We start from the raw sequence: 26,818 nt of genomic DNA, 5'->3' as shown, positions 1-26,818 counted from the left end.
CATTACAACTCAGGCCAGTGACAAACCCACAAAGGGGCCAGGCGTTATTCTTCTCTGTAGAAGATAGACTTTTCCCCTTTCTGATTCCTGGCTGTGCTACTGGTTCGAGGCCTTCCCTTAATGTGTCTCCAAGGGTCAGGAGATGTGAAATCATCAAAGCTCTGAGCTGATGATGGAGCAGGCTTAAGCATTCTACATCTTTTGAAACCATTTTCATATAGAACCCATTGGGGGTATCTAAACTACTTAAAAGCTTCAATAGCTGACTGCAAACTTTAAAAGCAAGTTACTTAATCTTCACTGCTTCGATACACTTAATTGCAGGTTAATGCAAGATATGAAGATAACTGTACTAATACTTCTAGGTTCAAAGGGGATCTCAGTTAAGTTTTCTGAAATGTGGTACTGTCTGTCATAATCCATCCTTGAGAAGCCAGTCTAGCTAGCTGTATCATTTATATTTCTTCTTCAAACTAAGAAATAGATTTTTCAGTCCAAACCATGACATACCTTATTTCTTAGCAGGAAACAGACTTTTCAGTGCATAAAATAATTGTGATGTTAGGTCTAACTATTATTTGGAAGAGGAGGAGGAATAACATTATTGTCAGAATTACGTATGTTATCTGAATTCTTATACAGAAAACATTCTTGAAAGAACAGGATGTTCTCTTAAGATCCTTATAGCCATTTAAGTGTTATTTTGTAACTTTTGACTGCTTTAATAATTGTGTGCTTTAATAATTCAGAGTACCTGTACTTCCTTTAGCAGCATAAAAGAAAACAGAGCTGATATCCACATTCATCTCCCTTTACATCTCTTTGCTTGGATAAAGAGACTTTAAAATTAATTAAAATTCAGTATGCCTTAGAATAAAAATAAATGTCATTATTCTAAACACTTCAAATATTTTATGTTTCTTTTATTTATGTTCATTTCATTTGTTTGTTCCTAAAGTATTACTCTGTATTACTCTAAAATAACCCCATTATTTAATAACTGAGACATTAAACAATTAGGCTTAACTGCTTGTCTGACAGAGAACGAGCACAAGCGCACAGCCTTAGTACCTACCTTGAGCTCTAAAGCTATCTAGGGTTTTGAATCTCTGGTTATGTTGTGCAAACGCAGGAGCAGCCCCTGCATCAGAGACATGAAACAAAAGCATGTCCTCTCTAAGGACTAGAGAGACAGAAACACACATACATACTCCCTTTTTCTCTTATTTGCAAAAGCCCACCTGTAGGCAAAGAGCTGCAGTAGGAAAGAGCAGCCCCTCCATCTCCTGGTCTGCCTATCTGGAACATACTCCCAAAATGAAGGCTTCAGCACCTCTCATTGCCCTTTACACTGACGAAGGCCCCAACCTAGATTTCAAAGAGACCTTTCCAGATAAAAAGACCTAGAAATTCATCTATTCCCTAAGTGATTTGCAAATGTCTCCCGCAATGACTTCCCTAGGCCATACTGTTAGGATTGGCTGACATGCCTGTGGCAGCTACGCTTTTTTGTTGTCCATGTATGTCAGTCAGCCCCAGACATTCCCACTGGCATAGGCTCTTTGAGAGACTTGGGAGCCTACCACAAAAATATTCAATGTCTCCATCTCTGTTTTGTGGTTTGAGGCATGAGAGAGAGGCTGAGACACCAGTGTTAGTCATGTTCTTGCAGCAGAATTTCAGATATGCATAAGACAGAAGGGACAACTGTGGACTCAGGTTCATAAACAAAAGTTGGATTTATTCTGACTTGCTTTGCTAAGAGTTAATTGAGTAAAAAGCTTTCTAAAGTGGAACTTGCATGACTACTTGCTTGGCAGACCCTACCCTACCCTATTCTATTTAATATATGACTGGCATGCCTCTTTGTACAGAAGGATTAGTAAGACACGTGTATTCAGCAACTAGCATTTAAAGCATTTAGCCAGCACATTCAGTTATAAATAGATATGTGAAACTGTGCATCTTAGACTAGATTAAAAATACATGAACAAAAAGTAACAATGTGTGACCCCATGAGATACCCACATGAGTCTTAATGCTCACTTTGCACTCTATATGCTATGAAATAGCAAAGAAATAGCCAGTATAAGCCAGTAATAGACAGGAAAATTTTGCTTTGAGGCAATACCAAAGCAGTTTATATTATTTCTCTCTAACCCTGTTATAACTCTGCTGCTGCTCCTGCTGCTAATGCGCCCACAAAAAAAATGTTGCTTTCACATCATCTGTTACTGTTGGAACCGCACATTTTCTAGGTATTTGCATCTTAGCTGAAAAACAAAGTCCAATTTCAGATGCAGAAAACACCTGTACAGTACAGGTGCTATAAATTTTCTTCCTCATGCTTAGCTGCAGGAACAAATATAATATTTTCTAATGGTACAAACCAATTTTCACACTTTTGAGTCCTTGACTTTTGAAAACCTGCTGTCTTCAGATTTTCTACTGGCTTCTTATGGCACACATTCCTTTGGCTATCCTTTGAATAAGTGAGTTATTCAAGAAGAAATAATGCATTACTGCATTGAGCTATGCAATTAAAGGTGAAAACAGGTGATCATGGTGACTGAGTAACAGCAGCTCACAAAGTTATCAGCTACTTGTTCACATGCTCACTTCTAACCTGTTAAAAATGTGACAAAATTTGTTGGATTAAGTCACCCCTTTTTCTGAAATCCAAACTTTCAGTCACTAGATAACCACATGTTTTTGCCCCGCCTTAATTTCCCCACTACCTTCTACACCTCCACCAGATTTAGTAAGCAACTCCTTCCATCTAGCTCTGTCAAATTTTCTTCTTCCATGTCTTCCTCCTATGAGGACAAAATCTTTTGTGGTAAGGGAAGCACAAGAGGAGGGCTGGTTTGAGAAAACAGTAATATGTTGTAAATGTGGAGCTTTCCTTGGCTTCCCTCCCTGCAGGAGACTATTTTTTTTTCTTCCCCCAGAAGATTTATCAGCTTCCTTCTCCAGCTAAAACATCATTTTCTCTCTTCCTTGTTCTCAGAGATGTTTGTCTTAACCACATCCACTTCTTACAGGAGAACTTCTTTACTCACTTTGCATCCCTTTCACTGCAGGCCTTCTTTCACTTTTGCAAATTCTTCCCTACTTAATGCAAAACAGACCCCCATATTGTCACAAAACAAGTATCATGTCCCACTTGCCACCAACTTTCAAGTAACTTTTTGTCACCTTTAAAATAAGCTGAAGGTGTTACTATGCTAAATGTGGTTTATTATGATTATGGTTTCCTCTCCTCCATCTCAGTGCTTCTCTAATGCAGCTAAAAATCACTGTTGGTGTTTCTGGTGACCTGCATACAGGAACGATGGAGTAAAATGTTGACTGCTGTCCTGTGATCAGAGAAGTGACACGGTACCTCTGCTGCACAAGCATGCGAGGGGGAAGAGTGACTACTAGTGGGAGTGAGTGAATGGAAGTAGGTGGATGCTGGTTGTCTCCACTAGCCCCCTCCTTGAATACATGCAAGGAGAAGTTATGTTTACAGACTAACCATCTCAAGATTCTGGATGCTCCAATGTCTGTCCCTTCTGAAGAAAATAAAATATCTTGCAGGACAAAGAAAGGTTTAGTTAATATTGGAGACAAGTTCTTTCTATTACCAGCTGCCTCTTCTCCAGGGCAGGCAAATAGACCAACACTGTGAGAGTGAGTACAATGTGGCTCAATGAGTCATGGCAGTCTAAATCTTGGGATACATGCTGAGAGCTGTGCTACTTGTCATGACCAGACAGATACCAGTGTGATGGCCAGGCAAGACAGCACAGTACATGGGATCATGTTGTTCCAGGTTAGTCTGCCACAGGCTGACTAACCCTCCAGTTGCTCACCCAACAGGCAGAACACAGTGAAAACAAAGCCAAAGAAAAGTTACATGATTCAGGTAAATTTATGGGTACTTATCTGAGTTCACTGTATAGTCCAAACTTTTGGAAGTTCACTCCTTATGAATTAGTTTGGGCATGGAAAAGTAGCAAGAGACATTCACTAGCCCATATAAATATATATATATATATATATATAAAAGAAAACCAACTCATTTTAAGAACTGTCACCACAGAATGATTTCATTCTACATCCTTTTGCAGAATTCCAACCCAAATTTATTATGAGAAAGAGTTTAATAAATTGAATGCAGAATTTTAACATGCATATTTTAAACTTGAGAGGAGCAGTGGGAAATCGCATCCAAATCCAGAACATGCTTGTTCTATCTCCACATGTAAATACCTGCTCTTATATTTTATCCACAATGAAGCTGTCATGGTTTCCAGTTATCTCATACTACTTTCCTTTAAAAAACATGTAAAACATATTATGCTTAACTCACCTCTTTCATATGATTGTAACCCCATTAATCTCAGAGAAGCCACTTTCATTGAAGTGGTACAAAAGAAAGGAGAATAAGTTTTGTCTTTTTTGCAGTGCAGGAAGACTAGCTGATTCAGGGGGCTCATCTTTTATTTAGTATACATGGACATGCAGTGACCATAGCTCAGGAAGGCAGACTTAAGGCAGTCTGAAGCCAGCTAATTTAAGCCCTACTGACAGTGTGTATGCTGCCACAAAGCTCAAAAAAGGCAAAATTAAGCATTATTCAGCCCCTTAGGTAGGTCTTGCCGCTTTCATTGAATAGCTAGCGTGGTAACAATATACCAGCTAGCTAATTTAAAAGTACTTAAGCAAGTTGCAGTGACTACAGTGTCATCCTTGGTTCTGAGCTACATTTATGTGATCCATGAAAAGTACTGGACTGTAAACTCCAGAGTTGTCAAACCAGCACTTTAATAAACTCTACAGTTTGCAAAGATGTTGTACTCAAGATATATAAAACACAGGCTTATTTGGCCTATTGGTCAAATTTTGTCATTCTTCTTCAAGTCATGTATTCCAAGAAGACACAATTTTAAATAAAATAAATTTCTTCAGTTTTTCATGTAATCATAGAGAAATGAACAGAACCGGCATTACAGTCTAATATACTACTTAGAGTTTCCCAATTGGCAAAAACTTTGATGAAGTGCATCAAAGCGAAATGGGGTGGAATGTCAGCTCTGTTCACAGCTCTCTAACCACATCCCATGAAATAATGTGAGAAGACAGACGGAGATGTATACTGCAGCTTTATGGTCACAATAACAACAGTATCTCATGGAAGTCCCTGAGCGCTCTGTATGGTTGAAATGGGATTTCTTCTTACAATATTTGTCATTAATATATGTTCAAGGAAAAATGCAGTTGCAAGAAAAGACATGCTTGAGACTGCAAAATACTTACTGGTGCCTAATTGCTGGAGAAATTATTCAGGAAAAATCCTCTTAAAATAGAAAACAATATTTTTAAGCTACGGAGGGCATTAGAATATGTGATTATTTGTTTAATCAGAAACAACTGAAAAAAAGAAGTTAAACCGCCAAGGGATTGCTCTTATGTGCACCTGAGTTTTTATTAAGATGCAATGATATTTGTTTGGTATTTTTGCTGGTTCTTCCTCTTTTTTTCCCCCCCCACCATTTTCAGTCCCTCTTTCAGATTCCCACCCATTCATATAAACCTAAAGTGGACAGCACAAATTCTTGATTACTGAATAATAATCTTGCCTTAATTAAGTATAATATAATAAAATAAAATAAAATTAAAAACAAAACAACCAAATCCCCAAAAGCCTCTCTTTCTTTCTTTCTACTTCTTAACTAAATTACTTTAAAAAATCAGACTTTATTAATGATCTGCTCAGCACTTAAAGGCTTCACTATAAATGAAAAACATGAGAGTTGATAAAAAGCCATCAAATTTAAAAATAGCTAGGCACATAAATAGCTAGAAACATTCCTTGGCAATAGACAAAGGAAAGCTTAGATAACTCAGAGTGATATGTAATACAATTTCTTAAATGCATTTTTCTTTGTCTGATTTTAAGAGACAAAGAATAAACGTATTATTATATATCTTTATAAAGCCGATAATACCTGAGATGTAGCATTAGCTACATGCACACCTGAAAGTATTAGAGGTCAAATATGAAAACTGCACTACTGAAAATTTATTTTTATCTTCTCAGTTTTCTGCAAGAAAGCTGCCATATAATAAATTTATCAGAAAAAAAAAAACAGTTTGAAGTCCTCTCAGGGTTTCAGATTTGTCTTTGCATATATCAAATACAAAGAATCATTCAAAACGAACCTAGTAAGTATGTACTGCAAGTTATCTTCATTTGTGTTGTACAAATGATCCCAGTGGGCACTAAGATTTGATTTTATAGCACTTATTGGAAGGAAATTAATTGTTGTTTCATATACATGGTGTATGAAAACATCCAGAAGAACTAAGTGTAGGAATGGGACTTCCCCCCACCCCTCCCCCCTTAAATTAGAAATTCTTACACAGTAAAATGAATCCTCCTAGGATAAGCAATGCTCACATGTATTGGAAATATATGACTCCTTTGTAACTATAGCCTAGGCTAATTTACAGATAACCACTTTTCCTATCAGCAAAATGCTAAGAATTACAAATATGGCATTGAAACCATCCCTGTTTAAACTTGTGGCACATACTTATCAGGAAACGTCGTCTTCTTTCAATCAGCTTCATACTACTTTTGTTTTGTCCTTGAGGTGAAGAATCAGGGTGCAAATCACCATTAAACAATGGGGATTCTGAAGTGAACCTATTTCTCAGGGCAGTACCTTAGTCAGAGCTGCAATTCTCTGAGCCAGTTCAGCCTCCACTTCGGGTAAGGTTTCAGCCTTCCTCATTGTCTGCTGCAGCTTCTGCTCAGCCAGCTCTAGACGCTCTTGCAGCTGTCTGTTTTTGTCTTCCAACTGAAGGACAAAGATAGATAAACAGGTATATTAAAAAAAAAAAAAAAAAAAAAAAAGATTTTTCTTCAGTTTCTTAGGTATCAGGGAAATAATCAAAACCCACTACATAGGCATAGATACTCCACAATCTGGGATTGCTTATTGGAGAGGTATTAACTCAAGCATGGAACAGTGTAGGCTGCTGGTCTTATTAATCATGACTGATTTGAGGCTCGAGGATCATATGAAGGTGAAGGAGTTGAAAAAGGGCACTAATGAAGATGAACAAAAAGCTCCTCTGATTGATGTGTTGTTTATCCGAGAAAAATAAAAGTATTTGTGCCAGTAAAATTAAAAATTTATAAATGGAAATTTTGTCCATCTCACATAAAAGTTTATGTATGAGCTAAAATACCAAAGAAGTACAATTCCAAAAGGAGAGAATTCCCAGCAAAGGTCCTGAACAAATGCTAATCATATATTAGGAAATGTTAAAACTGACATTTTTTCATGAGCATAACCTTGTTGCTATTTGCTAAAGGTTGTAGTGATATTGTTCATTGTGAACTTACAATTAAGTCTAATTTTACAGAGGTGAAATTGATTATTCTGTGATAACCACTGAAGAGAAACAGGAGGACTTCTGATAATTTCAGTATTTTCTGACCTACTGAGATGCACTACACAATTAAGAATTTTTTACTGGCTTGATAAGTGTTTCCTGCTTTCACGTTCATTCCAGGTAATAGAAGACAATGAAAAAGGAGTGTGTTCTTAGATTTTTTTTTAATCCTTGAAAAGCATTAAATGGTACGCGTTTCACATTGCAATGCTGCAAATCAACTTTAAGTCTGCCTGTTTGTATTCTAAGCCTAGTTCTACTGATCACTGCTTTGAATAGGTAGACTTCTGCAGCACAGCATGACTTACACTGGCAGCAGTAAAAACTCAGATGCAGGTACCTTACTTTTCCATTGTTGGGTGGTTTTTTTTTCCTAACAATTGAAGATACCTCTTAAAATACTCAAAGGAACCTGGCAGAATCTGGACAGTTTGAGTTCTGATGCTTTAATTTCCCTGAAGAGGTAGGCACATATCTATACATACATACATAAAGGGATGTGTGCATGTGTGTGTAAATATATCTGCATACAATCATAGAAGCAGAGCTTATCAGATCACTCAGGCTTATTTCCCATATAACATTTTATATTGCTTGAAGATATGCTAGGTGAAAAAAATAAAGAATTCTGATACTGAGTCTGAGGAGTAATTTCATCTTTTACAGTTTGAATTAGATTAATTTCATGTTAGCTTTCAGTTTACATTGTGTTCTTCAAATTACAAACCAGTGTTTTCTGTTCACTTTACACTTCAGCTTTTGGAATCACCATGGAAACAAAGTATCATGAGAGAAAGCTGCACAGTCATGTTATAATCTTTTCAAAAACATAGTTGCAGATAGTTTAGCTTTGTAAAATTTAATTTACACACTACTAATACATGAAATAATTAGAATACATTGTATGCAAATGTTGATCTTTCTGGCAGAAGGGAATTTCTTTTTTTTATATATATTTTTTTAATTAAATAAAATTCAGAAAATTATTATATAAGAAGCAAAGATAATCCTTTACTTAGAGGATACAATTGTGTATTTATGCAAGACACCATCAGAAAACAGTTATTTTCCAATGTTGTATGTACACATTCATTTGGTATTCACGGTTGTAATAGATGATATGAAGCTTAGAGATGATGAACAACTTAGGGCTTTTTATAAATTAACTGATCTGTTGATTAAAAACGAACAGATGAACCTAATGAAAACCTCCTACTGTAGATCTGCCCCCTTTTTTGCATTAATTTTCATTGTGGATGAAGAAAGCAACTGACTAATGCAGATACTGCACCTGACGTAGGATGGCTTCCTTGTTTGCCAGTTCATTTTCCAGCTTATCATTCATGTCATGTATGGAGGTGGATTCTCTCTGTGCACTGAGGTAGCGCTTCTCCAGCGTAGTTATTCTTTCTTCCATATCTTCCTTTTGTGCCATTGCCTAATGTGACAAAAAAACCCATCAAGAACTATGCAATTGAAACGCTACAAAATTTCGTATCAGTTTCATTTTCATGCTAACAGTAGACAGGGATGTAAGGTGTGCTCAGCAGTAATTTTTCAGTTTTAAAGAGAATTTATTTCTTTTGGGATTTATCATAACTGTGATATTTAAAACAGCAACTGTTGAGTAAAAAAAACCAGAAACAATCCTCGCCTTTTGTATATTTTTCCAGTTTCTGTATTTCTCAATGCAAAAAAAACATAGCAAACATAGCTCACATTTACTTTCTTGCTACTCAAACAACAGCAGTCGTGATCAGAAAATAGAGAAAACTGATAAACTGATATAGTTACATAATAGAAGAAACATAGTGCAGTGATGTGGGGGAAAAGTGCATATGCACATTTCTACTTTTATTCCTGAGTCCTGTTAAAATTTTCTGCCAAAGTACATGTAGCAGACAGCCCATGACATGCCCTGAAATTTCAGGACAACAAATGACCTTAACATTGGATACATAACATAACAGTAACATATGGGTGTGTTATCCATAAATATTATGGATAAGGATTCCTCTAAAATCTTGAGCTGTTTTTATTCACATATTACAAGCTGGTCTCACTGAAGTCAATAGCTGTAATTTAGATAGATTATTCGTTAGTCTGTCTATGATCTTGTTTATTTCTCTTCAATTAATTTTAGTGAAAGTAGAAAATTTTATTAGTTTTAAACTTGTATCTGGCTCTTGAGAAGATTTATAGGTTGCCACATAAAAATTCACAGTGAAAATATTTACTGATAAATATGCCTGGCTGTTTGTGTTATATTACATTATGAAAACAGTATTGAAGTAAGTGCAATTATTTTTCAAGTAAGATACATGAACGTCTAAATGGATTCAAATAGCTAGTCTTAAAATGGACCATATCCAGGTGATCTTTTGCATATTGCTGGAAAAAAGGACTCTCGTGGTTTGGGGTCAGAGGGCAACTGAGCACCACACAGCTGCTCACTTCCCCCTTCCTTCCCAGAAGAAGATAATAAAGTACAACCAGGAAATGCACACTGTGGTTGCTCAGCACCCTCTGACTGATACCCAGCCTGTTCTCTATTTTTATAAAAATAGTAATTAAGTATGTAATTCATTAAAAATACACATTAAAAAAAAATCCAATAAGTTATCCAAATTATACAATAGTAAACTACCCTTCTTGTTGCATGTATTTAATTTTCTGTATTGGGAAGACTATCTTTTATGGCAGTATGAAATAATGAAGACAGGCACTTCCACCTTTACAAACGCCTTTCATAGCAGATTTTGCACTGACATTTAGTAATTATTCTACATGCAAATATATTAGTCACCACTTTGCTTAGGAAGTGAAGGGCTGAAAGCAAATAATGGTAGCTGGTGTAGTGTGGTATTTAAGAGAGAAACAGCAAGTAGAAATCAAGTGTACTTGAGACAGCAGTACTTGTCAAAAGGTAAATAAGCGTGGAGATATTAGAGACCCCAAGTGATAAAATGTAGCGGTAGTGGAAAAGGAAAAACATCAGGGCAAACTAGTCTTCCTAACCAGACAGAAATGATACAAGACTTAGAGGCAGAGTGCAAAGATGTGAAGACACTTTGAGGCCATATCAGGTATCAGAAGTTCTTCAGGAACATTTCTTCCAGAATACTAGAAATAACAGGTTAAATATATACATACAAATGCACAGGTATACACATACACGCACATAAATCCATATGGAATACCTATATTGTATGAAGCAAAAGATAACTAAGAAAGATAGCTACTCTAATTTCAAAATACTAAAATAGATTCTAGATGTCAACAATCCACACATATTGAGAACATCTAAGTAAGAGAAGATACTCTGGAGAGTACTAAGGAACACCACAAATTTAACAGGAGGAAGAAAAGGAAAATTGAATTATATTTCCATTTATTGAGAAAAGGGAATAGCATATTATAAGAGGAGTAATGAAGCAACCACACATAAGTAAATATTATAATTGATTATATAAATAACACCTTTTTTTAAAAAGGCCCAGGAGTTTTAAAAATGTGTGTTATACTATCTACATGACCAGCATCTCTATTTAAAAGATTTTATCTTGAAATAACTAAAATTTGCCAGAATGCGCTCTAGTAATTTTAAACCACAAAGGAATTGGCCTTCCTCTAGTAGAGTTGCATACATACACACCCACTTTTATGAACATGGTTTTATAAAGAGATTTCTAGTACTATTAATGTAAATTTTGTTTCCTATGGATAAGGTTTTTTATCGGTGCTCAACTTCTGCAGCCCATATTTGTGGGCCTCTGTGTGTTTGAACTGAGATCACAGGAACAAGAATCAAGAAATATGAGGTGAGTAGAGTGAACATCTTACCTCTCTAATGTCTCTCTGATATTTAGTGTTCATTTCCTCTGTTTTAATAAGCTCCTTTCTGGCAGTCTCTGCTTCCTGCTCTACCTCTCCTACTCGTGAAGACAGTGAAGCCAAGCGCTCCTTCATTTGTGCCATTTCATAGTTTTGCTTTTCCAGTAATTCCTGAAGTTCAACAACTTGACTGGCTTCATCATTTGAGTCTATGGAGCCATTTGATAGGCGCTGTTAACAAAGAAGTGACATTAGTTATTAATTATATTTTAATGTGGACTCTAAAGAATTTCTAAAACAAAGATTATTAAAAAAATTACAAAATCAACGAGGGAAACAACAATAATTTTCATGCTAGATAAGACAGGTGTAGTTATGAAAAAATTGCAAAAGATTAGCATTAATTCATATCAAGGGATTCCAGAATGTAACATCACATAGAGAAGTTTGCATTAAGGGCAGAATATGATATAAAAATAGCTTTAGCTTGACATTATGACTATTCAAGTACAAATTGCAACAATACTACTCCTAAAGAGCACCAAATTGCATGCATACATCTTAGGTAAACTTATACAGCATTTAAACTTAATCAACGTCTGTTTCATTAGCAAAATAGGCCATGCTTCAAACAGGAAACAACAGTAATAAATCACAAATTCACTGTACCAGAAAGAGCTTAGAGTATGGACAACATACTAGTTAGTTATACATTAGAAAGAAGTTCTGCTGAAGTAATTTGTGTGCTGCTGGAAGCCCTGGTGTGTGTGTATATATATAAAATAATATCAGCAGTCCAGAACTCACACTGCATTTGGAATATGATCTCAGGTATATGATTGATATTGCAAATATATTATTTCAGGAAAGAAGTGCACTTGCTAGCAGGACTTGCTGGCATTGTTTCAGTATAACACAGGCAAACTAGCCTTTACCAGCATAGCTTACTCTATTGTTTCACACAAAGTTAATTATCTCATGTCAAAAAAAAACAGGCAAAAAGAATAAGCATAACCAAAATTATTTGATTTTGACCTATAACATGAAGAAATAAAACCAAAGTAGTCCAACCTGTTATTAACTTTCTTGATCAGGTGCCATTTTATTGGTTAAATTTATATTATGCAGTATGGGAACAAAGTATTTCAGTGTAGCTGTCCTTTTAAATAGGTTATGGATCTCAAAGAGCATCCTACAGGAATATTGGTCCTAAAAGGCACTTGTTACCCTTCAGATGGTAGGGTGTGTAGCAATGTATATATATGAAATATTCCTAGCAAGATCTAAGAGGAAACCAAGCTTGTTTTCATTAGCACTTCTGTATTATTATTGTCAAAATATATTTATACAGAAATCTTCTAGAAAATTCAAAGAACACTACTTTGCTTAATGGCTTTAGAAACATTTTTTCCCCTATCAGCCATAAAATAAACCCAGGATCATTGAATAAAATTATTTTACTCTAAAAATTCATTACATCAAATAACTCTGTTCCAAAATTTATTTCTTTATACCAATTAATTATATTATCTTGACATTTTATGTTAGCTGCTGAACTATCACTGATCTACTTTCAGGACACCATTATAAAATGACAATAAAAAAAAAAAACTTATTTACACTCAGCTTGTTGTATGGAAAGCATTCAGTTAGTCTACTTGAATCAAAATCCCATTAATATGCAGCAATACATATGCAAATAAAATAGTACTCAAACGGGATAAAACATTCTAACCATCATACTTTATTCCATTGTGTACATTTGAGATAACTTTTTTATCTATGATAATTGTAATCTGGTTTACAGTTTTAATCTCATACAGCAATTTTAGCAGTTGTCACAGATGAGCAGATTTTAACTTGTATTGAATTTGCCCTACAGCTCTCTAAATAGTGGTCCAGAACTTTCTGCAAGGTTATAATAAGCCAAATAACAAATCCGAAAAGCAATAAATGGCATGTGATCATATACTTTATGTGGTATAAACCATGGTCATTTTTAAATGGTAAACTGCAATATCTAGGAGATTGTTCACTGGCAAATATTTTATTTTCATTAATAAAACATTTTCCTTAAGATATTAATAACCAAATCACATATAAATTAAATGTGAATAATATGGTTTTTTTGAATTATTTACTTAATATCTGAGATTTTGGAAAGACAAATAAAAATGTATCTAGAATTAATCTCTCACCACTAGACAAATGCTGTGATCTCAAATTACACCCTTATATTTTGATTTATGCACATAAATTTCCCTCATAATTATTAGTTGAGCATTTTGTACAAGTTGTCTTAATTCTACTCTTTGTTCATTTTTGCTTTACATTATTCCTGTATTAATCCATAGAGCTGGTTGGTATTTAAAATTTCCAATTTATCAAAAATGTCAACATTTTGATTTTTCTTAATATGACTGGGATTAAAAAAAAAAAAAGAGTTTTCTTTAAAAATACCAAAAAAAACCCCAAACCACCTCATCTTAAGATTTGATATTTTTAGAATTTTGACACATAGATCAGAAGTTTATCTAGGGATTTTAACTGACATTTTGTCACTTTTATGCCTTGCTATTATTTTATGATATATCCATTATATGGGTACATCACATGGAGTAATCACTCCAAAAGACCACAGGTAGAAATTTATTAGGCATTAATTCAAGTTGTAACTGACACAACATTCCTCAGGTTCTCAAGAGGGTTTTTACCAATAGTTTTATGGTCATACTTTCCCCTCTTTCCCAACCAAAAAAAAAAAAAACCAAACTTGAACAAGAATGTGAAAATATGATCTGCTGGTAGAAGCAATAGGCATCCTGTAAATGACACTGATTCAAACTCACTAATTCAGAAAATGTAAGGAGCAGGAACCTCTCATGCCCCAGAGGAATTCCATACAGAATAAGCTGGGGGACAGAAATGCAGCATCTACTCTATCAGTGGTTTTGTGAAAAATGTCCATTTCCCTAATATATATATATATTTCTTAAATATTATTTTTTTCTTTTTATCTGATTTTTTTTAAATCTGGTTGAATCTTTTGTTCTGAAATATTCCCAAGGACTCAAAGAATTTCCTATTGATGATGCTGTGTATTAATCAAAATCCATTTGTAAATAAACAATTAGTTGAATGCTTACAGTAATCAAATCTAGGTTTTGAATAGATCTCTGTCAATTATTACCTGAAGCACTAAAGGAAAACTCACAAGTGAATGCACAAAAAATTTTCAAAGTAGACATTTTTAACTGCCACATCACTACACTACCTAAAAATCCCCAATATATGCAAGAAACAGTGTCAAATTAGTAAGGGGTGGAGGGGAAAGAAAGTACTGAAAGTAAGCTGAAACAACTGGCAAGTCTTTATAGGAGGGCAGGAACAGGAAAGAAAACTTTCTGACCAGCTGAAACATTCTAGCAGAGGAAATGAAAAGCGTACATGGCGCCCAGATCTGGCTTACAAATTAGTCATCCAGATAAACTCTTCAACAGATTTCATGATGCTGTCTATCAAATGTGGTACATATGGACACATTCCTTAATTTCAGTAACTTCACATAAAAGTATCTACTAGCAATGGCTATTTTTCTTTTGAAAAAATAAATGTGGCAAATAGCTCATATGCTTCAATGCTTTGCTTTTTCTTTTTTTACTGTTTATCCAATAAAAGATAGTCCATCTGTTCCTATCACATTTACTTATTTAAACCACAATTCTGCAGAAATGGTATCATCATATATTCTTGACTTAATCTTTTTTGTTTTCTATAGAGACCACAGGTACCCAAGCTGCGATGTGCACACGCCTGCCGCACACTCCAGAAGGGCCTCTGCCCTCTCCCCCAGACCCCTTCCACAGGTTTCTCAGCCAGGTGGGAAATCTGGTTGGCATCAGACTGAAATACCTAATACAACCTCAGACATCTTTGCTTGGGCTAGTTCACACTAAAGGTAAATGAGCAACTACATCTGTACCCAGCAATGTAGCACTTGCTTTCCTCATCACTGAGAAGAACAAGGGGGAGAGCAACAACAAGAGGAGGGCTTGCTGTGGGTTTTTGGAGGTTTTTTTTTCTGGTATATCACCACATACCAGATAAATAACTGAGAAATCACAGTCCATGCTAAAGGGTTTCAGAGATATTCTTACTTTGTAAAGAAAGCTTTTACACTTGCTCAAATATAGCAAAACAAGCTAGGAGGAGAAACGGAAAGGAGATGAAATAATAATCAAGTAAATCTGACGACAGTAATGGTATGTAAAACAGAGGCGACATGCTGCAGAGCAAATCAAAGTTCAAAAAATATCCTGTAGGACCGAGTGCCATAAAGGGTAATACAGATTAAACAAGAAATGTCTGGGGGGAAAAAAAAAAAATAATCTTTGAACTGCTTAAAGTCTGTGGAAATGGAGGAGGGAAATAAATGTTCATGTTTCCTACTGCTGAACAGTAGGAGAAGGAAACCAACATCCCAGGTATCAGATTTTCTTTCTTTCAAGATCCAAAAAGCACAGCAGTAAGGCAATCTGCTGCTTGTATAGGAGTGTCAGCAGGGAGAAGGACAGCAAATTGGAGCATTACACATAACAATAAATCCCCCCTATATGGTTGCTTCTCTCCCCTGTTCCCTCTGCCGTGAAATAATAAAACCAGTCACAGACTAGTTTACTAGTAAAAAACAAGAACAATGGTAAAAGGAACATCAGGAGAAACTGTAATACAAAACTAACCCAGAATATTGTAGTCTGTGTTAATCCATTTCATATTGCTCTTTCAATTAAGCATTAGCAATAATAGTGAAGGCAAACTGAGTGGAGGTACACTTAAGTTAAAAAACAAACAAACAAAAAAAAACCCAAAACAAACCAACCCAAAACCAAAGCCAAAACAGAGTAAGGACACCAGACTACAGCAGTTAACAAAGAAATTGTTAAATTGTCCCAGGCTATTGATTGCAAAGTACTTCTCCATTTTATTTTGTAGAAAGAACCTTACAGTCAACTACATATGTAGCAAACTATACACAGGAACTTTATTTTATAAAGACAAACCCCAAAAACAGTAAAAAGCACCTCCAAGTGACATTTTGTCTTCAGATGTAAGACATCTGAGACAGATACATTTGATATAAGTACAAACAACCAGTAATTAATTACATATTTTGCAATTTAGAATTTAACCTCAGAGAGTGGTGAGAAGGAAAAAAACCAAACAACACAGGGCTACCTCTGAACAATCAGCTGTGGAGATATGATACACTTACTTGATGGAGCTCCACATCAGCACCCCTCAGTTTGTGGTAGTATGAGCACAGGTGATTCACATGATGTCCATGTGCATAAGCATTTCCATGCCTGAGGACTAAATTAAGCTCTGTCTAACCACAAGATACCTTTGAATAATCGAAAGTAATCTTAAAGTACAGAAGTATGGTGTAAGGACTGGTTGGGTTTTTTTAAATTTTATTTTATTTTATGTGTGTGTGTGTGTGTTGTTTGGGTTTTTTTTGTTTGTTTGTTTTTTAAACCCTAAAAGTACGTGCCTCCTGTCTACCCTTTACTAAGACGCTACAATTTTTTTTTTAAAGGAGTATTGGCAAGTTCATTGCACCTTAAAGCCCTAGTGTCAAAATTGAAGTCCTCATCATGTTCTCAAGTCAGTATAATGTTACTATGGTTTTTGAAAGTTCATGCTGAAAAAATTTGTCCCAGGCTTCCTTCCTAATGTTCAAGGCTGTCTGTCTTAGGCTGGCTACCTCTGGCAAATAGCATAACCCAGAAGAGTTCTGACACTGTTACACTAGAGTTATGTCAGAACTGAGTTATCTTTAAAAACATTAAAACTTTTGTCAAAAACATCCTTTTGATTATACATATTTTTCTGGACATGCAACATATAACCTAACTTTAAAATGGCTTTTCAAACATCTGCATATAGTAAGTTCTATTTGCTAACTACGTGAAGGTTCATTTGTCCATATAAATATACTTAAACAAAGAACACAAGTTTATGCTGCAAGTTCTCTCTGAACCTTATAACATGCCAAGTCTTTTTTTTTTTTTTCAGTATGAAGTTGGATAGAAAAGCAATGATCTAAAATATACATAAAAATTAAAGCAATGGATACAGGCTAAGCTTTAGCAAGGAATTGCCTTCAGAAAAATCATAGTATTTGGAAAAGTCTATAAAAATAAGACAGAATTGTTTCTAAATAACAGAATGTCATTGCTGCAGAAGCTCTTGGACACTGGAATATACTGTTACCTGCCTCCAGATATAACATATCCTCATCTGCCATAAGCCTGTGACCCTAACACTCATGGTGACTGGACTTGAAGATAATTCCTCTTTCACTCCCTGTTATTCTAGGGTGGTATCTCAACCTAAAGAAACAACACTGACTCATTTCATTTTGGGAGACTTTTCCCTTCACCTTCTACTAAGGTGGGTGCCAGCTGTTCTTCTGTAAAATATGGATGTATTTGGTCAGTTGCTCTGACTTTTTTAGTCAGTCAACTGCTGATATGGCAGTTGAGATATGAAAGCTTTCCTATACTTCATCTACAATATAGAGAATTCCAATGGTATAAATCATTTCAGAAATATTTTGGGAATATAACATAATCAGTATTAGTACGAATTTTAGAGCCTAATTTATGTTTAGACAAACTTTGAGACAAGATAATTACTATAATACATATATTGAAAATTCAACATGAGGAAGAATAGGAAAGAAATGCCATATAAAGTTTAAAAGCTTTAAAAACACGTGTTAGTTTGTTTGGGTTTTTTAAGCTTTTAAAACAGTTAGGCAGACAAATTGAAAAATTTTGTCCCAAATCCCAGGGAAAGAAGATTATTTTTAGCTCTGTGGTAGTGAAGATGTTCCTTCCAACTTAGAAAAGCTGGCTGTGAAGCCCAGATCATCAGGGGAGAAACAGAAATATTGTATATTTCTCAGGTCAAATAAACTTGTCTGAGATCTGTAGTATAGAAATACTAAAAAGGAACTAAAATAATCACCAAAGGAAGCTAAATTATATGTATCACTTGACCTTACAAGAGAGTAATATTTAGTGCTGCAAATAGTAATGCTTACTGATGCTGTTTGAGATGTAAGAATAAATGAATAACAAGTTACCAGAAGATGCTTTTTACTATACCATAGCATTCTTCCACCCCTATTCCATTACAATGCCTCATGCAAAAAGTTTGAATGAAAGTAAATGAAATGAACACAGATACATAGCTATACCATAGCACAATCACAAATGACAACTAAACAAGCAAAAGGAATATGACCATCATCCATATAATCAGCACACAAAACAGAATGTGAAAAGCTATGCCAAAAATGATAGCATTACATCTAAGCTGTCACAGACATTTCTAAGTGGTTGGTTGCCTCTTTATATTTGAAGACTATGCTACTTCTCTAGGTTGCTCCACATCTTTTGGTCTGTCAGGCAGTAATCTCATGATCATTAGAGGTCTCCTCTCCAGTTACTCTGAATTTTCTCCAATTTATAATCAGCTATCAAAACCAATGTTCTTTCAACTGAAATATATCTTCCCTACTTCAATACTGACATAAAAATAGTTACCTTCTCTGGCACTTTTCTCTCCAAACATCCTCACTTTCTTGCTCTTTCTACCAAGCCACCAAAAGACTCCAACTTTTATTGCTCCTTTAAAGATCTGGAATAACTCTGCTTCCTCATAAGCTTTCACCTCTTATTCTTTCTGATGCCTGTAATCATCTGTCACACTTTAATCATTTTGCAAAATGGGGTAGGGGAAAAAAAAGGAGTTATCTGATTGGTGGGCATTTTTCTTCTGATTGCTGATCTCCTGCAGAATACCTGCCTATTTCTCTTTTACACTATTAGAAGAGTTTCTGAGACCTTACACAGGAGACAGAATCAGTTCCTCTTTCTTTATTATAAGGGCTAGCCACACAAACTAAATTATACATGCAAACCCCATGTTTATTTGCCTTGACTAACTCCTTTTTCTCATCAGCCTCACCAGTCTACCATTAGAAATAACTGGCCTGATGACTCCTCATAGTAAATCACCCAGCAAAGGTCGGTCAGCCAGTGGTGTAAGCTAGCAGAGTGCTTGAAGTGTAAAATTCCCCTGCAAAGGTAATGAAACTTTTAAAGCAGTGCTTTATCAGCTTGATATGGAAAAGTACATAGGAGTTTCTATTTGATAAAAAGAAAGGGAAGTTTGCATAACTGAAAGACAAATTCATTTATGTGAAACAGATAAGGAGTTGATTTATTGAAAAAATAAGGATCTGACTGAGAAGTCTATTGATTTATCACATAAATAACATGTAAGTAACACTGCTTTTCAGATTAATAAAAACCCCTATGCTATAGTGTTGAGTGCTAAGTAGTCATAGTCACTCAGACATACTAAACTATTAAGCAGAATATTACTTACAAAATATTTGCCTGGACTCTTTCAGAGAGAATATGGTATATTCTTCCAGATTTACTCCTTAGATTCATGAAGACTTCTACTCCCAGCTGCAGCTTTTATCCATATTTCCTTTCACTCTGAAAACTCCTCACCTCCCCAGGTGTGTCAAGCCACCAATCTTCATTGAGTCTCCCTCAGCACATGCTTCTTTAATTAATTTTATCAATATTAATCCAGAAAGAAATTATTAGAAAGCCAGAAAGATATATGCACTGCTTGGAAACAAACCCAGCATCTGGTTATCAAACATATTTTGTGTCTGAAGCATATTATTTCTCTAATTCAAATGTGAATGCTTTGGGGCAAGGATCATATCTTTCACTATATATACTATACACATCATGCATTCTGACTACTCACAGTAAACAGCAAAACAAAAAGTCCTTACAGCAAACTTCCTCTAAATTACAAACACCCCTTTGATTGGTGTTCAATTCTTACTAAGTCCTCTTTTAAACCTTCACTCCTTTCTCTGCTATTCCACTATGCTGCCATTTAACAGGAAATATTTTATCTATTAATTCAAAACAAAGGAGCACAAGTGACATAAATTAGTAAGTAAAAGCTGAAATTGAAAGTTTTCTTCTGCAGTTTTCTACTTAGCATACAAAGTTTTCAGAAAATGCAAAAGTAGTCAAGTCCAAAAATGGAACAGATTCTGATGATTCCTCTGAAAGGGACCTGTTACTTTTTCATTTTAATTGTATTTGATCTGCACTCTGAATATTTTAGTCCACTATGTTTGCTTTGGCAAAACACCTTTTACTCCTACAGGATACAATGCCTGTAATTATTGTCAATGTTTTAACAGATTTTTGTATTTATAAACTACCAGCATTTGATTTAATTATTGGAATGCTAGTGTTATGAGTAAGAAGAAAAAATGTGAATAAGCTGAATGTGACTGCCTGAGGTATATTATAAAGAAAAGCACCCCCAGCTGTTTAATACATGTAAAAAGTAATTATATGCATCTCTGAGTTCCTCATAAAATGTAGTATTATTTATTTAGGAGAAAAAGGTCTTTGTTGCACCAGAACTATCGGACTGTTTTATCTATCCTGGTATATGTATCTGTTTACATATACCTAAACCTAAACCATTCTGGTTTATTATTCTGTGGGGGAGGGAACAACTATGCTGGTAAAACTGCCCTTACTATGGATAGGACCAGTGTGGTATGCTTGTCAGAAAAAGTAGATAAAAACACAAAACCAGTTAAAAAAAAATAAAGGCACCAAATAGGGACAAACAGACTTTGTAATTTACTAGTGTTTACAAGTTGCAGTTACAAATGTCAGCATTGTCAAGCAGGACCCCTCCTATGAAAACAAGGCATCTTTGAGGATAAAAGTCGTCATTCTCCAGGCCACTTTGTCTCTGATAAAATTCCATTAACTTCAGAAGAATTATACCAATGATTTGTTTTATGTTTGAATTCAAAAATGTGGCATGGAACTTACTGAGGAATATTCTCCAATACGGGCCAGAAACAGGCAATGAATTTTGAAACATCAAGGAAAGAGATCATTATAGGTCAAAGGGATACTTTAATGGTGGATATTTAAGGTAAACAAACATCAGAAGATTCAACGTTTTCCAAAGCAACTTCAATCCTTCCCAATTTGCATACGGACATTTCCAAAAACATTCCATTTTACTGAATAATTCAATTTCCATGGTTCTTATGGAAGCTGAAATAAATAGCAGTACAAAATAATTACTTTATTTGAAAACAAACTACTTGTTCACAGTTTCGTATTTGTGGGGATCCAGCTAGCACCACTTTAAAGGGACACAGTTTATAGTAAGAAATGAGAGGACACTGTGCTTCCTATCAGGATCTGAGACTCATTCATATTTCTTGTTCCAGTTACATATGGTAGATGGTGCATGAGATTCAGCCACGGGTTTGGGCATCCCAATATGTCTTTAAATATACTAGTTACTATTTTAGTAAGGAAAATCTTATATTTGGAGTATGTTGACAAATTATCCTCCAAACATTGTGGAAAAATATTTCATTCCTCCAACCTGGCCATTGATTGGATATAGATGAAAATGATTGTTAGTTCAAAATGGAAAATAAAAGCAGAGACATTGGATTCCTCACGTAACTCTTTACTTCATACACCCACAAGGACTTCTATATTGATTTTTGATAAAAACTAGAAGGAGTCATACTGACAAAATTACACAGGAAACAGCACAATGGGTTATGAGTTCGATGGGCGAATAATCTGATGCTGGTCTCTGGTATGTATAATTTTTTTTTTCCAAACCAAAATACTAGCTTGTGTATAGTCATTTGTCTGAAAAAAACAAACTAACAGGTGATAAAGTCCAGTTCCATAAAAATACATGTGGATTTCACACTGGTAATGTAGAATATTTCAAAGTGTGTATATATATATAAATATATGTATATGTAAATATATATAATAAATATAAATATATTGTTTATAATATGAATAATAAGACTATTAAAGTGACTTCAGATAGGACAGAAAAAACGTTTCCGATATAATTCTGCACATAACAAAATGGAACTCTGAAAAAAAAAGCTTGCATAGGAACAATCCCAAATATTAGTTTTGATGGATTTTCTCTAAAGTATGTCGAAGTTTGGAACTGAGAATAAAAAGTCATAGCTTAACCGGATCATTAGTATGCCACAGTTTCTTTCTTTTTCCTTTGAAACTTTTCTTACAGATTTAAACAATTAATATGATTTAATTATTTCACATAAAAAAAAATTACACTGATACGTGGCAATAAGGGCCAATTATGGAGTTTCACATACTCTTGTATTACTGTACATATTTATTGTTTCTTGTATCTAGTATTTGTCTTTGATTTATTTGTTTTATCACTGGAATATTTTTTGTCTGTTTTCTCTATTTTGAAGTTCCTCTTACCCTTCATACATGAGAACTGACCATGTAGTTGTCAATGAGAAAGAAATATTCCTTGCTTTATCATCTCATATAACTGCTTTTGTATTCTCTCAGAGTTCTGAAGCAGTTACTAAATATATTCTCACTTTTATTGGGAATTAATATATTATTTTTTGAAGCCTTGGTGCTTTAATCTGAGGACAGTGCTTGTGTTTATACAATTTAAAAAGATGTTCCAACTGCCCTGTGACACAGAATCACAGAGCTGACCACTAGTCCACCACCTTATCTGCACTGTACCCTGTCTCAAATGCAAGTTATTTCCCTTAAAGATCCTTAGTAGTTTCTAGTTCTGGAGACTCCTCCTGCTCTCAGCAGTCTGTTCTAGTGTTTCATTGCTTTCACTCGATTGACTGACTGATTCTCTTTAAATCTGAAGGTATGTTTTATATATTTCAAGACAATAATTCTGTGTCCATTAGTACCTTCTTCTCTAGGCTTTCAGCCTTCATTTTGAAAATTCTTCTCACAGGTTATGTTCTCTAGATTTTTCATTGTTTTTATTGCCACCTTCTGAATTCTCAAGACAGTCTACTTATCTCTTCAAGAGTGGGACCCAAAGATTTCAGCTGAAGCCTTATTGGTGCCAAGGTAGATCCAGGAGTATCTCACGTTCCACAGGTTCTAGTTCTCTTTAGCTATCCCATCATTGCATTTGCCATTTTACTGGTGACCCATTATATTTTTATCATCCACATTAATACCCAGAACCATTTCTGTAAAATTATTACAAGCCTCTTTCCCATATTATGTAGGTTTTATGTTTCTTCACTCCAGCCTTCCCATACCTTGTATGATTTCTTAAAAAAAACCTCTGAGAATTTATCAGAGAGCTCTTTCCATAACAAGGGATGAAGCTTATTCCCTACCTGGGGTTGAGATCCTACCTCTGTCACTGGCAATCACATCACTCCAGGTTATCTTCAGTGTAGGTCCTACCTTCTGAATAACTCTGCTTATTGCTCCTAAGACAGTTAATCAATTTTATCTTCCCACTTTCTGATTTATAGTAGAACCTTATCTGAATGGATAGCAAGTTTTCCCTATTTGGTCTTCTACCAGATGATAACAATCTTTTTCTACATTGCCGCATTAACCACCTAAACTTATGAAATTGTATGAAAATTCATATATTTTCAACCTAAGGGTTGTGGCAAAATCTATCTGTGGGCTTTCTTTTTTTTATTCTTTTTCACTAAGGAGAAATCCACTGGTCAAAGACATTCCTGCTTTTACATGAGATCTAGACTGGTTTTGCCTGCCAGTTACTGAAACATTATTCCAGAGCTGAGAAAACCAAAAATCACTTGGCAACACCAGCTGCACAGCTACACTCCAGGATGCATCATTCTTTCTTGGCTATGAAGCTTATCATCAAGGCCTGATGAAAACACCAACCCTTTTTGCCCTGAAACTTCACAATAATTCTGGGTTTGCTTAGGATAAATAACATCCTGTAATCTTGCTGGTGGAATAACTTGAGGCAGCAGATGAACTTTAGTAACACTTTGCTAACACCCTGCACTCAAGTTTCCCCAGAGGTGCATCAGGTGTAGCAAATAAACCCTACTGGTACTCTTTTTAGAATATTTGCCTTTTTTTTGTGTGTGTAAATAAATATTCATAATTAATACTTCTATTTCACCATTATTTTCTTTTGAGATGTTTCATTTATACGTGATAATGAGTCTCCATTTATGATTACACCCTCTCACCATTAATAAGACTCCTGTTTCTTGAAGATTAACTAGTTTGCTTTCCCTTACGGCTCATTTAAAAAAAAAAAATTACTATGTACTGAGCCATAGTTTTACAGAAATCAATTTACAGTACAGTAGAACAATTTCCTTTTGAACCAAATTTTTTGTCTTATAAAAATATATATACATAAACTACTTACTTTCTAGAAAATGTATAAACTCTCATTTGAATATTATTTGATTTCCATGTTCTGGAGCTGTTTTTTTTAATTCTCAGTTTTCACTATTGCTTTTTCATAATTTTGCTAATATCAGTGTAGATAAACAGACAATGTAACTTTGTTCATATTGTTCTAATTATTGGTGTGACATTAGCTTTTCAATTCTTTGGCAATGTCTCATTTTTCCAGGATTTTTCAAAAAAGAGCCCAGTGGATCAAATCAGAAGAAATAGCTTGCAAAGAAAGTGAAAAAGTAGAGATCTTCATTTAAGCAGTGTGGTTGTATTCAAAACCACAAATGAGTGGGATGTTCACTGTTTTAAAAAAATTATACAGAAGTGTTAACAAGTAAGATTTTGCAAGGAAAAGGAAAGTAAGTAGGTGAACAGTATTTGTTTACTGTATGTTTCTCAACTACAGAGATTACTCAAAGAAAAACACACACATAAAATAAACCACAAAACATAAAATTAATGCTTGCATTGCAAGTCTGCCCTTGTAATTTGGATTGCCTATAAAATAAATAAGTAATGGTGTTATTTTTTATAGGTATGATTTATGCCACTGTTCATCACATGTCATTAGACAAAATGCAGAGATACAAGCAGCAGATCTACTCATTTCAGCTGTCTGCCAAATGTTATGTTATGCTTGCATTTTTATTTAATAACTGTGAAGCAAGAGAGGAAGATATGCAACTTGGGTTTTATCAGTCTGGAAAACTAAGGCTTAAAAGAAAACCTTGTTTCTAAATTAGATATTCTCTACCTTTTTTCTCTCAGCCTTAAGCAGCAAATACTTAGCCTAAATTCTATACACCTATTTCTTACTGAAAGAGTGCTAAGTAAAATGGTCTTCATTTCTCTCTCTATGAACATGGACATGAATTTGAAGAGTATCCATAGATTACACAGAATAAAAATACTTTTTCTAGTTTTTAGGTCTCTGTCATTCCACTACGGACTATTTTGGCAGCAGTTTTTGCATATATACACTTTCACATATACGTGCCACTACACCTTGCTCTTCTGAATATGATGTGCAGAGGATCACTCAGCAGGATATAATATCCTTAACTGTAGTATTATTCAAAAAATTCCAGGAAAAGTTTATTATAAGCTGTGGGACTAACTCAATACTCTACCAGAGCAAGGACCTGGCCATTTACATCTCCTTCTATTTAAAGAAGCTAATTTTTTGATACTGGTTTCAGTAGGCAGCCAATATGCTAAAGGGACGTCCCATAAAATATTCACATTACAAAATTCTAACACCTAATTATTTCTCATATTGATTGTGTGATCCAATGTAAACTAACATTTTATACCTTTTCATGAACCTTTTGGCCTGGCTCCATTCCTTCAATATGCTCGGATTCAGCAGGACCTTCACCACCTGCCATTTTCCTTTGAATGTGTGCATTTTGTTCACGCAAAGCTACAATCTGCAAAAGAAAGAAAATAAGTGATCAATATATATAAGAAACTGAAAAACTACTGAGCAGACAATTTGTTAAATCTATTAACATTTCAATCCTATATTGGTTAACTGTAGCATTTGCAAAATTATGTCTGTATATGCAGAGAGGTTTAAAACCCAAATACATTAATAATGAGTAAAGGCCATTAAGGATACAAAGGAACCAATAAGTGACATGATAGTCAACACTGTCTTGTTTTGCCTTCTATCCTTACTTTGTACTTGAGTACTTTTTTTTTTTTTTTTCTTAGCTTGAAAGATGAAAGAACTGTTAGGTGTTGATTTTGTTACCTTTAACAAGATTCGTTCTGTCATATAGAACTCAATGGATAGCAAACTGGCATTGTAGGAAAACAATGCCAAAAGGCTATGAATCAAAACCAAGTGATGTAAAACAAAGTGATAGTTTCTGTCAACTTCCCATCTGTTAGTAACTGCAACATACGTTTTAAGTGTGTTTTGTTAAGAAAAACATGTATGTAAAACTCCTCTACTATGGTGTTCATTGATTATTTTAGTGTATATACAAGTAGGTTTTACTGTATTAAAAATATTGTTTTATTTATTGGTAGTGCCATTAAAAATCCCATGCAGCTACTGGAAAATAAGCTGCTTTATCTCTGACTTTGTAGCTTAGTCTCAGACAATACATAGGACGGAAAGATTAAGGTCTTTA

The 26,818-nt window shown here is 34.7% G+C and overlaps 1 protein-coding gene across 20 annotated transcripts in view; it reads right to left on the bottom strand.

Moving 5' to 3' along the window:
• Positions 1–26,818, bottom strand: part of PPFIA2 (PTPRF interacting protein alpha 2) — a 349,964-nt gene that overhangs the window by 56,589 nt on the left and 266,557 nt on the right. For all 20 annotated transcript variants that reach the window (XM_032999748.2, XM_032999750.2, XM_042792153.1 and 17 more), the window contains 4 exons: positions 25,991–26,107; positions 11,296–11,517; positions 8,744–8,890; positions 6,717–6,851 (listed from right to left, as the gene is read on the bottom strand). In XM_032999748.2, the coding sequence (XP_032855639.1) occupies positions 6,717–6,851; positions 8,744–8,890; positions 11,296–11,517; positions 25,991–26,107 (621 nt within the window). The remainder of the gene's footprint in view (positions 1–6,716; positions 6,852–8,743; positions 8,891–11,295; positions 11,518–25,990; positions 26,108–26,818) is intronic.

This window comes from Tyto alba, unplaced genomic scaffold, assembly GCF_018691265.1.
Source record: "Tyto alba isolate M040663 unplaced genomic scaffold, T.alba_DEE_v4.0 Super-Scaffold_2, whole genome shotgun sequence".
Classification (NCBI taxonomy): domain Eukaryota; kingdom Metazoa; phylum Chordata; class Aves; order Strigiformes; family Tytonidae; genus Tyto; species Tyto alba.
The sequence above is the reverse complement of the archived record's forward strand: the minus strand, read 5'-3'. Positions and strand labels throughout refer to the sequence as shown.